The sequence below is a fragment of the Neofelis nebulosa genome, chromosome 10 (assembly GCF_028018385.1).
Source record: "Neofelis nebulosa isolate mNeoNeb1 chromosome 10, mNeoNeb1.pri, whole genome shotgun sequence".
Taxonomy (NCBI): Eukaryota; Metazoa; Chordata; class Mammalia; order Carnivora; family Felidae; genus Neofelis; species Neofelis nebulosa.
In genome coordinates this window covers 1,697,593-1,716,045 of record NC_080791.1, presented here as the reverse complement: position 1 = coordinate 1,716,045, position 18,453 = coordinate 1,697,593, and the positions used below count along the sequence as shown (strand labels likewise).

The 18,453-nt window shown below is 41.5% G+C and overlaps 1 protein-coding gene across 7 annotated transcripts in view; it reads right to left on the bottom strand.

The window, feature by feature from the left end:
• Nucleotides 1-223: 223 nt before the first annotated feature.
• DYNC2H1 (dynein cytoplasmic 2 heavy chain 1) overlaps nt 224-18,453 on the bottom strand; it is a 339,313-nt gene continuing 321,083 nt past the window's right edge. For all 7 annotated transcript variants that reach the window (XM_058686519.1, XM_058686520.1, XM_058686521.1 and 4 more), the window contains one exon: nt 224-1,000. In XM_058686519.1, the coding sequence (XP_058542502.1) occupies nt 842-1,000 (159 nt within the window). In that variant the 3' untranslated portion in view covers nt 224-841. The remainder of the gene's footprint in view (nt 1,001-18,453) is intronic.

Here is an 18,453-nt window from a genome sequence, read left to right as displayed (position 1 = left end):
AGGCCCCGCCGCCGCGTGGGCTTGGCTCTGCCCGGGGGCTCCCTGCAGCCCAGCCTCAGCTGTGGCGCTTCCACCTTCACAGTCCTCGTCTCCCTTCGTCCTTTGGTGTGAGCTCACTGTTGACATCCTGGGGCTGTTCTCCTGATCTGACCATACACACGGTGATAGAAAAAAAGTAGTTAACATTTCTGAATTCAATTCAAATCACTCAGAAACTCAAAGATTACACCATAAAATATATTTATTTAAGCTTCCAGACATTGTAGAATTTTCCTGTTTCATAGAAGCAGCTGGTAAACGGCCACATACGTGAGAAATTGTAACTTCTCATTGTTTACTTAGTCCATTTATAAAATTTTCCTCCTGCCCTCTCCGCCGTCGTGCCCCATTTCTTCTGGATTACTCTGAGATGCTGTGTATTTTAACTAAAATAGAATATATTTTTAAGTGTTTAAATGAAAAACTGGTCTTCTATTTTATTAACACAAATTAGGATACAAAAAACAGCCAAAGAATTAATTACCGATTCCTTAAGTACACCATTTTCAACCTCTTACATACATAAATTTTTGAGCACCTGGAAACCTCAACTGCTTCACAAAAATATTTAATGTTATGAAGGGAATACTCCATTTAACATTAACTCCATTAAACTATTGCTTAAAAGTTGCGTGGTCTGTCATGACCCACTACACAACCCAAGGAGATCAGTAACAAAAGGTACTTAGCTATATGATAATTTTTTGAACATTTTAAATGCAGACTGGCCACATACTTATTCAAAGTTTAAAGTAGCAAATGTTTCTTTTTTTGCTAATACAGCTTTTACTGTCGTTAGATTCTACTGATTTTTTAGAAACAAAGCAGCTCCACACTGAATCCACCGGTCCGGGCTGCCCCCACACGGAACGTCAATGTTGGTCACCACACGATCCCTCTCAGCACTCGTGTAAACAGGCAAAGATATGCACTCATCAGGGGAATAGGGACCGTATGCACCCTGCAAAAAAGAATGACTTTGTTTTAAAATATGGCAATATACTATTTTGAAGCAGAGCAGTAGAGAAGCAAAGAAAACTCTCCCAAATAATAAGATTTATTAGGAAATGTTTTAACACTAGCATCATAAACCCCATGATCCAGCTGTAACAATCATTTACAAATGTGCTTTTATTTTTAAATTGGTTGACTTATTTAGAGAGCAGCATGAGCAGGGCAAGGGTAGTTAAGTGAGGGAGGGGCAGAGAGAGAGCGAGAGCAGGGGAGGGGCAGAGGTGAAGGGGGGGTGGGCTCGGGGGAGAATCCTGAGCAGGGGCCAGGTTATTGGCACTGAGCCCGATGTAGGGCTTGAACGCATGAACTGTGATGTGAGATCATGACCTGAGATGCGGTCAGGAACTGGACGCTCAATCAAATCAGCCACCCAGGGGCCCAGATTACTGCCATTTTGTTAATTATGTGCTGGTTGTTTTTGTCATTCTCTGTTGCCCCCAGGGCTGTCCTCTTGCGGGACTGATGGCATTCTTTAGTGTTAGGCTGGAGTTCTTCCTCGGTGTGTGTTTTGTCTTTTTACTATAGATTTTGGTCTCCGGTGACTGTGAGTTGGAGAACTCCCTAAACATACTGCCATCTGGGCTCTCTGGTCTCGGCTATGCAAACGAGATGATGAAGGGACGTCATCACTTAGAAAGCGTCATGGTGAGCCCCTCACACTGTGGGGCTGCGGTGGCCCTGAGGCCCACCATCTCCAGAAGTCCACCTGTGGCAAACGTGCCCTCCTGCCCGGCATGGGGGGAAAGTCACCAGAGAGCCAAGGCTGAGAGGGGGACCCCCACGGGCCCAGATGAAAAAGGTACCTGAACGTGGCACTGTGGGCCAGACCTGGATTCTGTGCAGGGACAGGTGCTGAAGCTGAGAGGGGGGCTGCGGTGGCATCGCGTTCATCTTCCGGGTCTCATCGATGAGTCACACGATCCACGTTCTGGGTTGAAACAACACATGCAGAGAGCGTTCTGTATCAGCTTGATGGTTGCTCCAGTTCACGCGCACTCCCAAAGGACACGCGCTGTTTCATCTATTTTGTGAATCCCTTAACTAATTTTCTATATGTGATTGAGTTCACTAGCTCTTTGAACCTTCACACCAGCTTTGTGATTATTTAGTTCTTCTTGCAGATATGTCTTCTTTCATTTGAAATGTATTCCTCTGTCGCCTCATTTTGTCTGACTTCCTATGGGTTACATGGAAAGCTTTTAGAAGTCTTCAAAGAAAGGCCTCTGTGGGCATGTTCCGTGGGTAGACTGCATGTACCTGGTGGCTCTGGTGGACTATGTGGAGGTGGACTGTAGCCTGGGGTCCTGGGGCATGTCTCACCAGTATCCCCCTGATGGGACGGCTGGAGCTGAAGGTAACCTGGCTGGGGGCTCCTGGCAGGGCAGGTGCTGCTGAAGCAGGGAGGGGCTGGAAGACCCCAGGGTGTCTCACACAAGGGTTGCCTGCTGACTCATGCGGAGCTGAAGTGGGTACCTGTGTACCTTGGCAAGACATCTGGAGCCATGATGGGTGCTGTCAGAGCATGTCCTGTTGTGTGCCATGGTAGGGCCATCTTGGGACGGCTGGGGCTGGTGGAGGCTGGGGATCTGGGACTCGCTACAGCAGCTGGCTAGCCAGGGCCCCCATAGCCTGTGCCCATCTGTGCTGTCAATGTGGAAGGGGAACGTTACAGTGGCTCCAGCCAGCTACCCTCCCCCCAGTCCACAAGAGAGGTCCACGCATCTCCTGCTATTAGGCAGACACTGCAGGCCTGGATCCTTTAAACCATAGCTGCCCTATCAAATGATGGCTCTCGTTCCTGTGCCCCAGGGTAGACCAATCTGCTCAGCATCTCTCAGGGCTGGCCCTCCAGGTGTGGATGGTGGTGGGGATGGGGCTTGGTCCCCCCTGCTCTTCTCTCCATGGTCCTTCTATCCTCTGTCCTGCAGAGACGTTGCTCGGTTGGCCCGGTGCATCGGTGTTGACTCCATGTGTGTCTGTGAAGGAGGGGAGTCAGGGTCTTTTCCCATGTCACCATCTCAGATCCTCTCCCAACAGTACTTCCTTAATGTCCTCTTCTCTCCATTATCCACCTAGTTCTAAGTTTTTGTTGTTGCTGGAACCATAATTCAAATAAAGCCCACATGCTGCAGTTTGTTGATAGGTCTCTTAGTTCTCCTAAATTTATAGGTTTTTGCTCCTGTTTTCCTTGAAGTTTATTTGCTGAAGAAACCACACCCTGGTTGGTTCCATTCCCATGGCATCACGTTCTTCCATTCCCTGGATTCCTGGGAACTGGATCCGGAGGTGAGTTTGGATTCAGATTGAATTTTTGGCACAAACCCTGCAAAGGTGGCACTGTATGCTTTCACAAGTAGGCACGCAGTATTTGGGTCTCTCTTTAGATATGAGGAGCCACGAGATTCTATCACACCAGAATCACACAACAGGAATCTAATTCCACTAACCCTTCTTCACTTCTAGGCAGACAGGGATATACAAGGAGAAAGTCCCATTACCAATCTTTGGATCATCATGAGGCATCATTCACTTAGAAAAGGCCGAAGAAATGCCCCTAAGTTCCCTCTGTTTATGTGCTTTCCAAGTAAATTTGTTCCCTAGTATGCTGTAAAGGTGATTAATGATCTCCTCCTTCCTTAAAAGTATTACGGCGAATTGGTGGATTTCAGCACACCTGGTGGGTTTCCATCGGTGCCGCTATTATCGCATTGCTACTAAAACTGTCAATCTCTGCACAGGGGGAGTTCTTTAAATTGGCTCTTGAGTATTTATTGTTTGTTTTTTGCTATGTGTCAGGTCATCTTCAGTTTTCTTGCTTTCTGGTATGTCAGTGGGTGATAGCCCATCTTGTACATCTGCTGTCTCAGAAATTCGATGAGTCGTGATTGTGAGGATCCTTGAGATTCCTTTAATGGGAAGTGGCGCCAGGGATTGTGACATGGGAACGCCTTCTCACCCCCCTCTAGGATTATTCTGTGATGGGGGCTTAGCAGCACATATTTTCTAAAGAGAAATATCACGAGTTCATGGAATTTCCAATTCCAATTTTGGATTAATGTGCTTTTTGAGTTGATATACAATTTTATTCCACTAATGATTACTTCTTAGACTTGAAATGAGACTTAAGGGGAAAAGCTGGACTCATTCTAGAATTTGACACATGGAGAATGGGAAACCCAGGGAGGCTGCACCGTGGTAAGGAGCCGCAGTCAGCCGGAGAAAGGTCTGCCACATGAACACTGGCACCAGGGCACTGTGTTCTTTCGTCGCTTTCAGAAGAGAAGACACAGGACGATGGAAAAGGAATTGGCTTCAGGCTCTGGAGTACCTGGCCCCTCTGACGACCAGTTTCTCTATTTCTCAAGGGTACTTGTCCACCTAATAGGATGTTGAAAGGACTCAACGGTACATGAAATAATTCAAATATAAAGCATTTATCCACATATCTCTAATTCTTTGGGCTACATATACAAATCATTTTTTTTTACTCCCTACCAATTCTCAGATGAACCAGACAAAAACAAACAAACAAACAAACAAAAAACACAGCTTTTTAGCTTCTACTACATGTCGTGAACGGTGTTAGGACAGAGAGAAACAAAAATACTTTTTCCTACCTGGAAAAATTTACAACACACACTCTATTTTTAAGGATAAGAGGGCATTATATGAAATTTTGATTATCTTTTCCAATATGCCCCCTGCCTCCCGCTTACACAGATGCTGCCTCAACCTCTGCCTCTTCTGGTACTTGATCTATATCAGTTAAGTCCCTTTGAAAGCTCATTCACTTGTAACTTGCCTAAATCTTAACCTGATTTGCACAGAACAAAACCCATTCTCTATGGAAAATCATTGCCCCGATACATAAAGAGACCATCTGCCCTGCATCTCATTTTTCTCTTTTTGTATTGGTGATTCTGTCGGTTTTTATCCATTTCACTTAACAGCATTTTATATGCTAATGTCATGCTTAGAATTATAGAGCCTAAGCATTTTAGTATATAGCCAAATAAAGAGAAAAATAATCTTTGAAGCTTAAAATTCAGCTTAGGAAACACTATATTCATCAAACATACAGACTGTAACTTTTGGGAAAATGAGTATTTTGGAAAATCAAAATAATATATTACTCTGAGATATGTTAAACTTACAAAGATTAAGGAAGAAAATGAATCCTCACTTGCACCTCAGAGAAAATACAGGATTTGGAGCTGAGAGAATTTTCACCATTATCAGCTGGTGCCTAAGCTCTTCCCTCTTCTCCAATTCTGCTTCCATGGCAGAGCTTCAGGTTCCAGAAGCTTCTGTAATTTTCACGACTCCGTAGCCACTCCTGAATCTAGTAACCTAGTGCAGGCCTGTACTGTCACATCCCTCAGCAGAGAGCACACACACACTGTATATTCTTGGGATGAAATGATCTACATCTATGAATACCTGTTTACAGACCTCAGAAGGGTCTTAAATTATCTCTGTCACCTGACACTTGCTTTGCTGGCCATCACTTTGATGGGAGACATGAAAATAGAAACGGCATACTGAAACGTCACCATGCTAGTCCTTCCTCTTAGCTGTGATGCCAAGTGATTTTGTCTTTAAATTAGGACTTAACAGTAATGCAGAGTTGATATTTTGCATGTTCACTATTGATTTTCTAGTTTTTGGATATATTTCCAAATCCTTCCACTCTTGCTTGGTTTTTGTTGTAACGTGGGGGTACAAATCTTGCTACCAAAACCTACAGTGTTTTGTTTTGTTTTTTCTTTTTAATTGTTTGAGAGAGAAAGAGCAAGCACGCACACACACGGGAAGGAGGAGAGAGAGAGAGAGAGAGTCCCCAGCCGTCTGTGCACTCTCAGTGCAGAGCGCAACGTAGGACTCAAACTTATGAACCATGACATCAGGACTCCCGAGGGGAACTCAAGAGTCGGACACGTAACCGACAGAGCCACCGGGCGCCCTTGTACCGTGTTTTCAAAGCAAAGCAGCACTGTTGTCTCCTAAGTTCTTTGTCGTACTTGTTTGCTGGCATTTTTTATTCAAGTGTATGTGGCACACAGCGTTCTCCTTCCTGTGCACGATAGGAGTTGACGACTGTGAGCAGCTCTCAGTGCTCATCAGGGCAAGCATTTCCTGAGCCCCGTCACGTGTCTCACCCAGGCCCACTGTTGCTTCCTACAACTTTGCCGGTCATTTCTCAACCTCTCTTTCCTGGTAATCATTAGAACCTGTGAAGAAGCGAAATGGACTTGCTCTCAGGTCACAGGAGCACAGCTAAGTCCTTTGGCATTTCCGCTGTTAGCACAGTACCTTGTGCAGACAGAAGCCCCGTCGATATCGTTTAGCTGAATCAAATCCTTATGACCCAAATCCCACTTTAATATGTTTCTAGTAACAGACAAGCTTAGGTAAGAAACATTTGCACGAAACTAAAATTGTACTAAATACTATTAATAAACTCGCTGAGTGCTATTAACAAACACACAAACGAATGCAAACAAGAAGACTCATTAGGAAGCCTTACAATGTTACAGGCCATGAACACAAAGCAGTTTGACATTACTAAAATTTAGTAATTAAAAACCTGTATGTTGTTCTTAAAGTGGTTAATATCCTCATATATCCTACTTTATTAAAATAGAATCTGGTCCACTTTTTCAGTTCCATAATGAGGCTAAAATTTGGATTTCATACTCCTTTCTGAGCTCCGGAGAGTAAGTCAGAAGTGTGCATGTGTTACGAACAGCAGGCAGCAGGCTGGTATTTGAAGTAAGACAATTCGTTTCACAAAAGGCAAATGAAGATATGAGCAAACAACTTCACCAACAAACCAAAGAAAACAACAAAATGAGAAAACACCAGAAAACAAAATGATCTAGGTTGATTACGTTTTAAGTATTTGGCTAATATGTTTTATTATATTTTCTTTTTTTTTTTGTAAATATTTTGTTTTTAAGTAATCTCCATGACCAATGTGGGGCTCAAACCCCCAACCCTGAGGTCAAGAGTTGCATCGTTTACCACTGAGCCAGGGTTTTATAATATTTCTCATCAGCTGATGCATAAACCCAACTAACTTATTTTAAAACATCTTTTTTTTTCTTTTTTAGAAAAGAAGATACTAGAAAATCAGCTTTAATGTACATGAAAGTGGCACGATTTAGTGATCTAACTTCAGAACAATATTTCAAAACAGGAAACGGACAACTTGCCAGCAGTGAGCACCATGAAAGATGCTGTTTGGTCAAGACTAAAATGTACTTTGACAGAGAAATACTTTCTTCATATATTTCAATAATATAATGCTAATAATACAGTTTTCACAGCAAGTCCCTAACAGAGAAAAACATCACATAGAAAATATATTAATATTTATTATTTTAAACCAGGGTGCATACAAGACAGAGCTTTGAGCATACATCTACTGACACACAAGGTGATATTTTTATATAAAACTAATACAAAGACTGTTTTTGTGAGCAGTGCACAGAATCCCGTTTTAGTCCCTAGGAAGGCTGTTTCTGAAGTTGAACTGTCTGTGGTGGTATCTGCTGATATTCTCAAATATGTAATGAATCTTCAAGGGCAAGCAGACAACACTGTGTTTATTAAATTTGCACTGAATAGGGTTTCTTGAGAACCATGGAATAACGTCGTATACAACAGTTTTGGGAAATGCTTTAGAGAAAGCAAGTATTTTTTCGGGTAAAACCCCCTCAGATAATCCCACTTTGCATGTAGATTATTTCAACCCGAACTCCTGAGCTAGAACTGCAGCAATGTTAAGAATCTGCATTGTGAATGAGTGTGTAAATGACACTGTGCATGAGTGAGTGTGTAAATGAACAGCGTCACCTTAGTGCACACAGATCATGTGCATAGGAAAACAAGGAAAAGAGCTTCATGTGTATTTTATTTATAATTCCTCTTGAGAATTCCTAATTCTATCATTAATTGGCAAAGTGCATTACCTTTATAACAGAAGAATGGTAGAGCCCCTCCCCCAGTAAAATCGGGAGAATCTCTTGCTCTTACCCTTCAGCTGGTGCTGCATGCTGGAACATAACAAACTCTGGCAATCTAAAATGTTCTAGAGACAGCAGAGGGGCCGTGTGCTTCATAGCAGGGCTGGCCACACTCCTGCAGGAATGGAGCTACCCAGGGCTGTCAGGGGGCAGATAAGGTGGAAACAACTGGGAAGGAACCTTCTGATCCAAAGAGGAAGAGTCACCAAAGTTTTTTTTTTTTTTTTTTTTTTTTTAATTTTTTTTTCAACATTTTTTATTTATTTTTGGGACAGAGAGAGACAGAGCATGAACGGGGGAGGGGCAGAGAGAGAGGGAGACACAGAATCGGAAACAGGCTCCAGGCTCCGAGCCATCAGCCCAGAGCCTGACGCGGGGCTCGAACTCACGGACCGCGAGATCGTGACCTGGCTGAAGTCGGACGCTTAACCGACTGCGCCACCCAGGCGCCCCAGAGTCACCAAAGTTTTGAACTGCTTATCTCCTCTGAGTTTATCAGAGGACTGTAGACCTCTGCCATAAACTAGCTTTTAAAAACATTTTTTTAATGTTTATTTATTTTTGAGAGAGAGAGAAAGAGTGTGAGTGGAGGAGGGGCAGAGAGAGAGGGAGACACAGAATCTGAAGCAGGCTCCAGGCTCCGAGTTATTAGCACAGAGCCCAATGTGGGGCTCGAACTCACGAACCACGAAATCATGAACTGAGCTGAAGTCGGACACTGAACTGACTGAGCCACCCAGGCACCCCTGCCATAGAGTAACTTTAAGAGTAAATGAAAAAGTAAATTTTTTTACTGGCTTATGTAAATTGATGTGACGCTTCCTTTCATTTTATGCTGGCTCCTCCTCTCCTAGTAAAAATGCACTAAATGTTAATGTTCTTTCCCCCCTAAATTCTGTAAAACATTTTAAAAAATCTACAGCTGCCCTAAATTTTTTTTTCTTCGACAAAGTATTGCTTCTGTCAAAACAGAAGTTGGAGAGTTTGAGTCCTGTGGTTTCTGATACAGCTCCTCAAATCTGCTCTTGTCTGAAAGCAGATGAGATCCATGTCAGCAGGCAGGGATGTCTCCCCCTAGATTTTATTCGTGGATACTGAGATCTGAACTTGATATAATTTTCTCACATCATAACTACTGTTCTCAGTTGTCGGCCATAGTAACCACAGAAAAATCACTCACAGGTCCGATGGCCATGAGCTGCACAGTGGGGCCGTGTGGGCTCATGCCGCTCAGCAGTCTGGGCCTGGGCCCGAGAAGTAGACAGCGCCCCGGGTTGAACGTTAACTGCCTGATGGCTTAGCACGCTGTCCAGGTCACAATGCACAATCTTTGAAGCTTCCATTTTGCTTACGATGGAGATGAAAATCCTATCTCAGACTTTCTTGGAAGGCCTACATATTCTGTATTTCACACATACGTGCCTGGCAAGTAATCAGTACAAATAAATGCTAATTGTTATAGTTGACACTAGCACTCCCATTGTGGGGCTCATGAACAATCACTTAATTCACCGGATGGCCAGTTACTTCACCAGCCAACCAGGAAAACTGCTAACTGACCAGACCCGCAGGCCTGTGATGAAAGGGGTTGTGTGTTCCATGCTGTGACCACATCCATCCTCTTAAAGCCAGACTGACTTGCGTCACACCTTACCACAGTCCTGTTCTAAACCCTGCTGGCCATACGTGCTGTGAACCCCGGGAGTGGTTATATGCCTTGTCATATGTGGTCTCAGCCTTCCTTCATTTTTTAGTGAAGTGTAGCTGACAGGCCGTGTTTCATCAGTGTCAGGGGTACAGCATGTGATTGGACAAGTCTATACGTTCCAGTGGGTCACCACAGTGTGGCTGCCCCTGTCCCCATGCAAACTCCGCTGACTACATTCCCTGTGCTGTGCCTGTCATTCCCGTGATGTATTCATCCAATAACTGCAAGCCTGCACCTCCCCCTCCCTCCACCCCCCGCCCTCTGACAGCCCTGTTTGTTCTCTGTAGTTTTGGGTCTGTTTCTGTTTTGTATTTACATGTGTCTTTTATTTTTTAGATTCCTCATAGATGTGAAATCATATGGCCTTTGTCTTTCTCTGACTTCTTGAAATTAGCATTATACCCTATAGGTCCATCCATGTTGTCACAAATGGCAAGATGTCATTCTTTTTTATGACTAATACTCCGTTGTATACCATACACATCTTCTCTATTTATTTGTCTGTGGATGAACGCTTGGTTGCATCCATAATCTTGGCTGTTGTACATAATGCTGCAATGAACATAGGGGTGCATGTACCTTTTTTGAATTGGTGTTTTCATACCCAGTAGATGAATTACTGGATCGTAGGGTAGTTCCATTCTTACTACTTTCAGGAAGCCCCATACTGTCTTCCACAGTGACTGCATCAACTTACATTCGTACCAGCAGTGCTTGAGACTAACAACTTCTCCACATCCTTGCCAGCACGTGTTGTTTTGTGTGTTGTTGGCTTTAGCCATCCTGACAGGTATGAGGTGATACCTCTTCATAGTGTTGACTTGGATTTCCCTGAGGGTGGGTGATGTTGAGCATCTTTTCACGTGTCTGTTGGCCATCTGGATGTCTGGAGAAATGTCTGTTCATGTCTTCTGCCCATCTTCAATGGGATTATTTGTTTCTTTTGCTCTGGAATTGAATAAATTCTTCATATATTCTTCATATACTTATTGGATGTATCATTTAGTAGACCACCTTTTCATTTGGTAGAGGTTTCTTTCACCATGCAAAAGCTTTTTATTTCTGGCATAATTTGCTTTTGTTTCCCTAGCCTCATAAGACACATCTAGAAAAATGTTTCAACAGCTGATGTCAAAGAAATTACTGCCTGTATTTGCTGCTAGGAGTTTTATGGTTTGTCTCACATTTAGGTCTTTGATCTGTTTTGAGTTTATTTTTGTGTGCTGTGTAAGAAGGTGGTCCAGGTTCATTCTTCTGCATGTCGCTGTCCCGTTTTCGCAGCACCATTTGTTGAAGAGATGTTTTTGCCACATTGTGCATTACTGCTTCTCTTGCTGTCTATTCCCTGACCGTATAAGCACGGGTTTATTTCTGGTTCTCTAATCTGTTCCATTGATCTATGTGTCTATTTTGGGGCCGGTACCATACTGTTGTGATTACTAAAGATTCATATTATACTTTGAAATCTGGGATTGTGATGCCTCCAGACTTGTTCTTTCTCGACAGAGCTTCAGCCGTTCGGAGTCTGCTGTGGTTCCACACAAATTTTAGTACTATTTATTCTAGATAGGTGAAAAATGTTGGTATTTTAATAAGGACTGCATTGAATCCTTTCAGTAAGATGCACATTTAACAATACTTTTACACATTTCACACATTAGGAATGGAATATGTTTTTTTTTTTTTCAACTTTTTTTTTTTTTTTTTTTTTTTTGGGACAGAGAGAGACAGAGCATGAACGGGGGAGGGGCAGAGAGAGAGGGAGACACAGAATGGGAAACAGGCTCCAGGCTCCGAGCCATCAGCCCAGAGCCTGATGCGGGGCTCGAACTCACGGACCGCGAGATCGTGACCTGGCTGAAGTCGGACGCTCAACCGACTGCGCCACCCAGGCGCCCCAGGAATGGAATATGTTTCAAATTATGTCATCTTCGGTTTACTTAATGTTATACAGTTTGTAGACTATAGGTCTTTCACCTCCTTATTTAAGTTTATTCCTATGTATTTTATTATTTTTGGTGCAATTGTAAATGGGATTTTCTTTTTAAATTTATTTATTTTTAATTGCAGCATAGTTAACCTAGAGTGTTACATAAGTTTCAAATATACAGTATAGTGATTCCACAGTTCTATATATTACTTGTTACTCAGTGCTCATCAAGATAAGTGTAATCTAACTCCCTGTGACCTGTCTCACCCATTCTTGCACTGACCTTCCTTCTATTAAGTGCCAGTTTGTTCTCTATAGTTAAGAATGTTTTTTGGTTTTTCTTTTTTTCTTTGTTCGTTTGTTTTGTTTCTTAAATTCTACATATGAATGAGATCATATGGTATTTGTCCTTCTCTGACTTGCTTATTTCACTTTAAGTATTGTATTCTCATGTTCCATCCGTGTCCTTGCAAATGGCAGGATTTTGTTCATTTTTACTGGTGAGTAATATTCCAGTGTGTGTGTGTACTCCACGTCTTTATCCAGTCACCTATCGATGGACATTTGTGTTGCTTCCATATCTTGGCTACTGTAGACAACACTGGGGTGCATGTATCTTTTTGCATTAGAGTTTTCTTTTTTTTTTTTTTTTCCTTCCCTGCCCCCATGGTCTTCTGTTAAGTTTCTCAGGATCCACACAGGAGTGAAAACATATGGTATCTGTCTTTCTCTGTATGACTTATTTCACTTAGACAGTCTTCATATTCTTTGGGTAAATACCCAGTAGTGCAATTACTAGATTCCAAAGTAGTTCTATTTTTAAATTTTTAAGGAACTTCCTTACTGTCTTCCACAGTAGCTGTATCAACTTCCATTCCTGCCAGCAGGGCATAAGACTTTTTCTCCATATCCTTAACACCACTTGCTGTTTCTTGTGTTTTTTATTTTTGCCATTCTGACAGATGTGAAGGGATATCGGACGGTGGTTTTGATTTGTATTTCCCTGATGATGAGTGATGGTGAGCATCTTTTCAAATGTCTGTTGGTCATCTGTATGTCTCCTTTGGAGAAATGTCTGTTATGTTTTCTGCCCGTTTTTTAATTGGATTTTTGTGTGTGTTGAGTGGTACAAGTTCTTTATATATTTTGGATACTAACCCTTTATTGGATATGTCATTTGCAAATATCTTCTCCCATTCAGTAGGCTGTCTTTCAGTTGTGCTGGTGGTTTCCTTTGTTGTGCAGAAAGAAGCTTTTTATTTTGATGTAGTCCCGATACTTTATTTTTGCTTTTGTTTCCCTTGGCTCAAGAGACAAACCTAGTAAGTAACTGTAGTGACCAAGGTCAGGAAAATTGCTGCCTGTGTTCTCTTCCATGATTTTCATGGTTTCCCGTCTCACATTTATGTCTTTAACCCATTTTGAGTTTATTTTTGTGTACGGTGTAAGACAATGGTCCACTTTCATTCTTTTGCATCTTGCTGTCCAGTTTTCCCAACACCATTTGTTGAAGAGATTTCTTCCCGTTGCATATTCTTGGCTCCTTTGTCATAAATTAACTGACCATGTAAATGTGGTTTTACTTTGGGGCCTGCTGTTCTGTGCCATTGATCAATATGTCTATTGTTGTGACAGGACCATATGGTATTGATTACTATAGTTTTGCAACATACCATTAGGTCTGGAATTGTGATACCTCCAGTTTTGTTTTTCAGATTGTATGGCTTTTTTGTTTTCTGGTTTTATATGTATTTTAGGATTGTTTATTCTAGTTCCATGAAAAATGTTGTTGATATGTTGTTAGGGATTGCATTAAATATGTAAATTGCTTTGGACAGTACACACATTTTAACAACATTTTGCTCTTCCCACCCATGTGCATGGACTGTGTTGGTTGCTTTGTGTCGTCTTCAGTTTCTTTCATCAATGTTTGATGTTTTCAGAGTGTAAGTCTTCTACCTCTTGGGTTACATTTATTCTTAGTTATCTTATTATGGGCTGCAAATGTAAACGGGATCGGTTTCTTATTTTTGCTTTTGGCTGCTTCATTATCAGTGTACAGAAATGCAATGGAATTCTTTTTAAAATTTTAATTCCAATATAGTAAACATACAGTGTTATATTAGTTTCAGGTGTACAATGTAATGATTGAACAATTCCATACATCACTCAGTGGTCCTCACAGCAGGTGCACTCCTTAATCCCTGTTACCTGTTTCCCCATCCCCCCCACCAATACCCTTTCCGACCCGTAGGAACCTTCATTGTGTTCCTGAGAGTTAATATAGAGCCTGTTTCCTGGCTTGTCTCTTCCTCTCTTTTTAAAATACCTTTGCTCGTTTGTTTTGTTTCTTAATTCCACATGAGTGAAATCATATCCCATTTGTCTTTCTCTGGCTTATTTCACTTAGCATAATGCTCTCTAGCTCCATCCACGTTGTTGAAAATGGCAAGAATTCTTTTTTATGGCTGAGTAATATTCAATGGCACCCCCCGCCCCCCACACAAACACCCTGCATCTTCTTTATTCATTCATCTATCCATGGACACTTGGGCTGCTTCCATAATTTGCCTGTTATAAATAATGATGCTATAAACAGAGGGATGTATGTATGCCTTTGAATTAGTTTTTGCATTTTTTGGTAAATACTCATGAGTGTGATTACTGGATTGTACAGTAGTTCTTTCTCTTTTAACTTTTTGAGGAACCTCATACTGTTTTCCACTGTGGCTGCACCAGTTTGCATTCCCACCAACACTGAACTAAGGTTGCTTTTTCTCCACACCCTTGCGAATCTTGTTTGTGTTGTCGATTTTAGCCATTCTGACAAGGTAGGAAGTCATATCTCATTGTGGTTTTGATTTGCATTTCCCTGATGCAATGCGATGGATTTCTGTATATTGATTTGTATTCTGTGACTTTACTGAATTCATTTATCAGTTCTAAGTAGTTTTTGGGTGGACTGTTTACAGTTATCCCTATGACATCATGTCACGACCTGCAAATGATGAAAGTGTGACTTCTTCCTCACCGATTAGGATGACTTTGATTTTTGTTGTCTCACTGCTGCCTCTAGGACTTCCAGTACGATGTTGTATAAAAGTGGTGAGAGTGGACAACCTTGTCTTGGGAAAAGCTCTCAGGTTTTCACCATTTAGTATGATGTTCACTGTCAGTTTTTCATACATGGCCTTTATTACAGGGAGCTAGGTTCCCTCTAAAGCTACTTGGTTGAGGCCTTTTATCATGAATCGAAGTTGTATTCTGTCAAATGCTTTTTCTGCAACTACTAAAAGCCTGTTTTTCTTTATCATTTCTCTTACTGATGTGATGTATCATGTTGACTGATTTGCAAATGACAAACCACCCTTGCCTTCATTATGGAAATATATCTGACTTCATTGTGGTGAATGATTTTTTTTAGTGTACTGTTGAATTTGGTTTGCTAGTATTTTATTAAGAATATTTGCAACCATATTCATAAGAGACATTAGCCTATAGTTCTCTTTTCTAGGGAAGTCTTTATCTGGTTTTGCTATCAGGGTAATGCTGGCCTGGTAGAATGAATTTGGAAATTTTCCATCCTTTTCTATTTTTTTTGAATAGTTTGACCAAAATAGGTATTAACTTTTCTTTAAACGTTTGGTAGAATTGTCTTGGGAAGCCATCTGGCCCTCAACTTTTGTTTGTTGGGAGTTTGATTACTGATTCCATTTCATTGCTGGTAATTAGTCTGTTCAAATTTCCTGTTTCTTCCTGGTTCAGTTTTGTAAGTTCTTACGTTTCTAGGGATTTATCTATTTCTTCTCAGTTCCAATTTGTTGGTGTATAATTTTTCATAGTATTTTCTGGCAACTGCTTGTATTTCTTGGTTGTTTGCTGAGTCTGGCTAGAGATTTATCAATTTTGTTGAACTTTTAAAATTTTTTTAGTTTCTATATCACTTATTTCTGCTCTAATCTTTTTATTTCCTTCCTCATGCTGCTTATGGGTTTTGTTTGTTCTTCTTTTTCTAGCTCTTTTAGGTTCAAGGTTAGGTTGTTTATTTGAAATTTTTCTTGTTTCTTGACGTAGGCCTGAATACATAGGTATTTCCATCTTACAACTGCTTTTCCTGTGTTCCAAAGAATTTGGACAATTGTGTTTTATTTTTTAAAATTTTACCATTATTCTTTATTTCAATTCCAGTACAGTTAACAAACTGTGTTATACTAATTTCAGGTGTACAATATTGTGATTCAACAATTCCATACATGACTCAGTGCTCATCATGCACTTGATTTTCTGCAAGTATGACCTCTCCACTGACGTAAGTGGATGTTAAAGTCCCCTACTATTACTGTATTACTATCAATGTCTCTCTATTAATATTTGTTTTATGTATTTAGGTGCTCCAATGTTGGATGCATAAATACAATTGTTACATAATCTTGATCGACTGACCCCTTTTACCATTACGTGATGCCCTTCTTTGTCTCTTGTTATAGTCGGTTTTATATTTCAATGTTTTTAAATGTGTATTTTGAAAGAGCATGAGCAGGGGAGGGGCAGAGAGGGAGACACAGAATCCAAAGCAGACGTCAGGCTCTGAGCTGTCAGCACTGACCCTGAAAGTGGGGCTCGAACTTATAACCCTACCTGAGTCACCCAGGCGCCCCTCTTGTTACACAAAATAGACTTTATTATTTTTTTTTTTAATTTTTTTTTTCAACGTTTTTTATTTATTTTTGGGACAGAGAGAGACATAGCATGAACGGGGGAGGGGCAGAGAGAGAGGGAGACACAGAATCGGAAACAGGCTCCAGGCTCCGAGCCATCAGCCCAGAGCCCGACGCGGGGCTCGAACTCACGGACCGCGAGATCGTGACCTGGCTGAAGTCGGACGCTTAACCGACTGCGCCACCCAGGCGCCCCCAAAATAGACTTTAAAACAGACTGTAAGTATTGTTACCCTGGCTTTTTCCCCCCTCCACTCTATTTGCACGCTACATCTTTCACTTGTAGCCTGTGTCTCTAGGTCTGCAAGTGAGTCTCTTGTAGGCAGGATATAGGTGGGTCCTGTATTTTTATCCGTTAGGTCACCTTGTGTTTACTGATTGGAGCATTTAGACCATTTACACTTAAAGTAATTATTGATAGGAATTCAACTGTCATTTTGTTCACTAGTTTGTTTGTAGTTCTCTATCATCTGCTTTTCCTTTTGCCCTATTTCTTAATGATTGATGGGTTTCTTCTGTAGTATTATGCTTCGTTTCTTTAAATTTGTGTGTATCTATCATAGGTTTTGGGTTTGTGGTTGCCATGAGTATTTAGCAACTCTGGATTTAGTTTATGGTCATTTAAGTTTGAACATATTTTTAAAGAACTTCTATTTGACTCCATCCTCCATGTTTTATTTATAAGTTATCATATTTTACATCTTTGTAGTCATAATTTTCTTATTTCTAATTCTAGCCTTTCCTCATCTACTTGAAGTCCCTTTAACATTTTTTGTAACCCCAGCTGTATAGTGATGAACTTGTTTAACTTCTGTCTGGGAAATCCTTACCCAATTTTGAATTATACACTTGCTGGGTATTCCTTGTTATAGGTTTTCTTCTCATCACTTTGAATATATCATGCCACTGTCATCTGGCCCTCAAAGTTTTTGCTGAAAAGTCAGCTGATAACCTTAAGGAGTTTCCCTGAGATGTAACACTTTGCTTCTCTGTTGCTGTTTTTAAAATTTTCTCTTTAACAGTAATTTCTGCCATTTTAATAATTGAGTATTGGTGTGGACCAACTGGTGTGGTTTCATCTTGTTTGGAACTCTCTATGCTTCTTGAACCTGGATGTCTGTTTCCTCCCCCAGGTTAGGTCAGTTTTCAGCTACAATTTCTTCAAATAAGTTTTCTGCCTCTTTCTCTCTTCTGCTTCTGAGATTCCTATAATGTTAATGTTTGTTTGTGTGTTTGACGTTGTCCAAGATACCCCTTAACCTATCCTCATTTTTTAAATGTTTATTTTTGAGAGAGACAGAACACAAGGCGAGGAGCAGAAAGAGAGAGGGAGACACAGAATCCGAAGCAGGCTCCAGGCTCTGAGCTGTCAGCACAGAGCCCAACATCGGGCTCAAACCCACAAACTGTGAGATCATGACCTGAGCCAAAGTCAGACACTTAACCAACTGAGCTAATCAGGGATCCCCTGCTATCCTCATTTTTAAAAATTGTTTTTACTTTTTACTGTCCAGCTTGGGTGCTTTCCATGGCCCTGTCTTCCAGATCACCAATCCATTCTTCTGCATCCTGTGTTGATTCACTCTAGTGTATTTATCCTTCCGATATCACAGTCTTCAGTTCTGACTGGTTTTAAATACCTTTTCTAGGTTTGTTGATGTTGTCCCTGCGATCTTCCATTATGTACCAGGTGTGTCACTTGCCTCAATGTCATTCGGTTCTCACTGGGGTCACGTCTTGTTCTTTGTGCACGCTGTGCTGGACTTTGTGTGTTTCTGTAAACTGGGTGCACCAGCTACTTGAACCTCAAAGAGTGTTTTTCGGTGGTCGTCCCGTGTAGACTGTGTGCCTGCTGACTTGAGCCGTGGGCTGGGGCCCTGGGGCACTCTGAGTGTGGCTGCAGGGGCCTCATGACGAGGCCATGGACGGCGAAGTGGAGGGTGGGCCGGGGGCCCCAGGGTGCTCTGGATAAGGGGCACCCCACCAGGTCAGAAAAACTGTGCTGGTAGTGAGCTG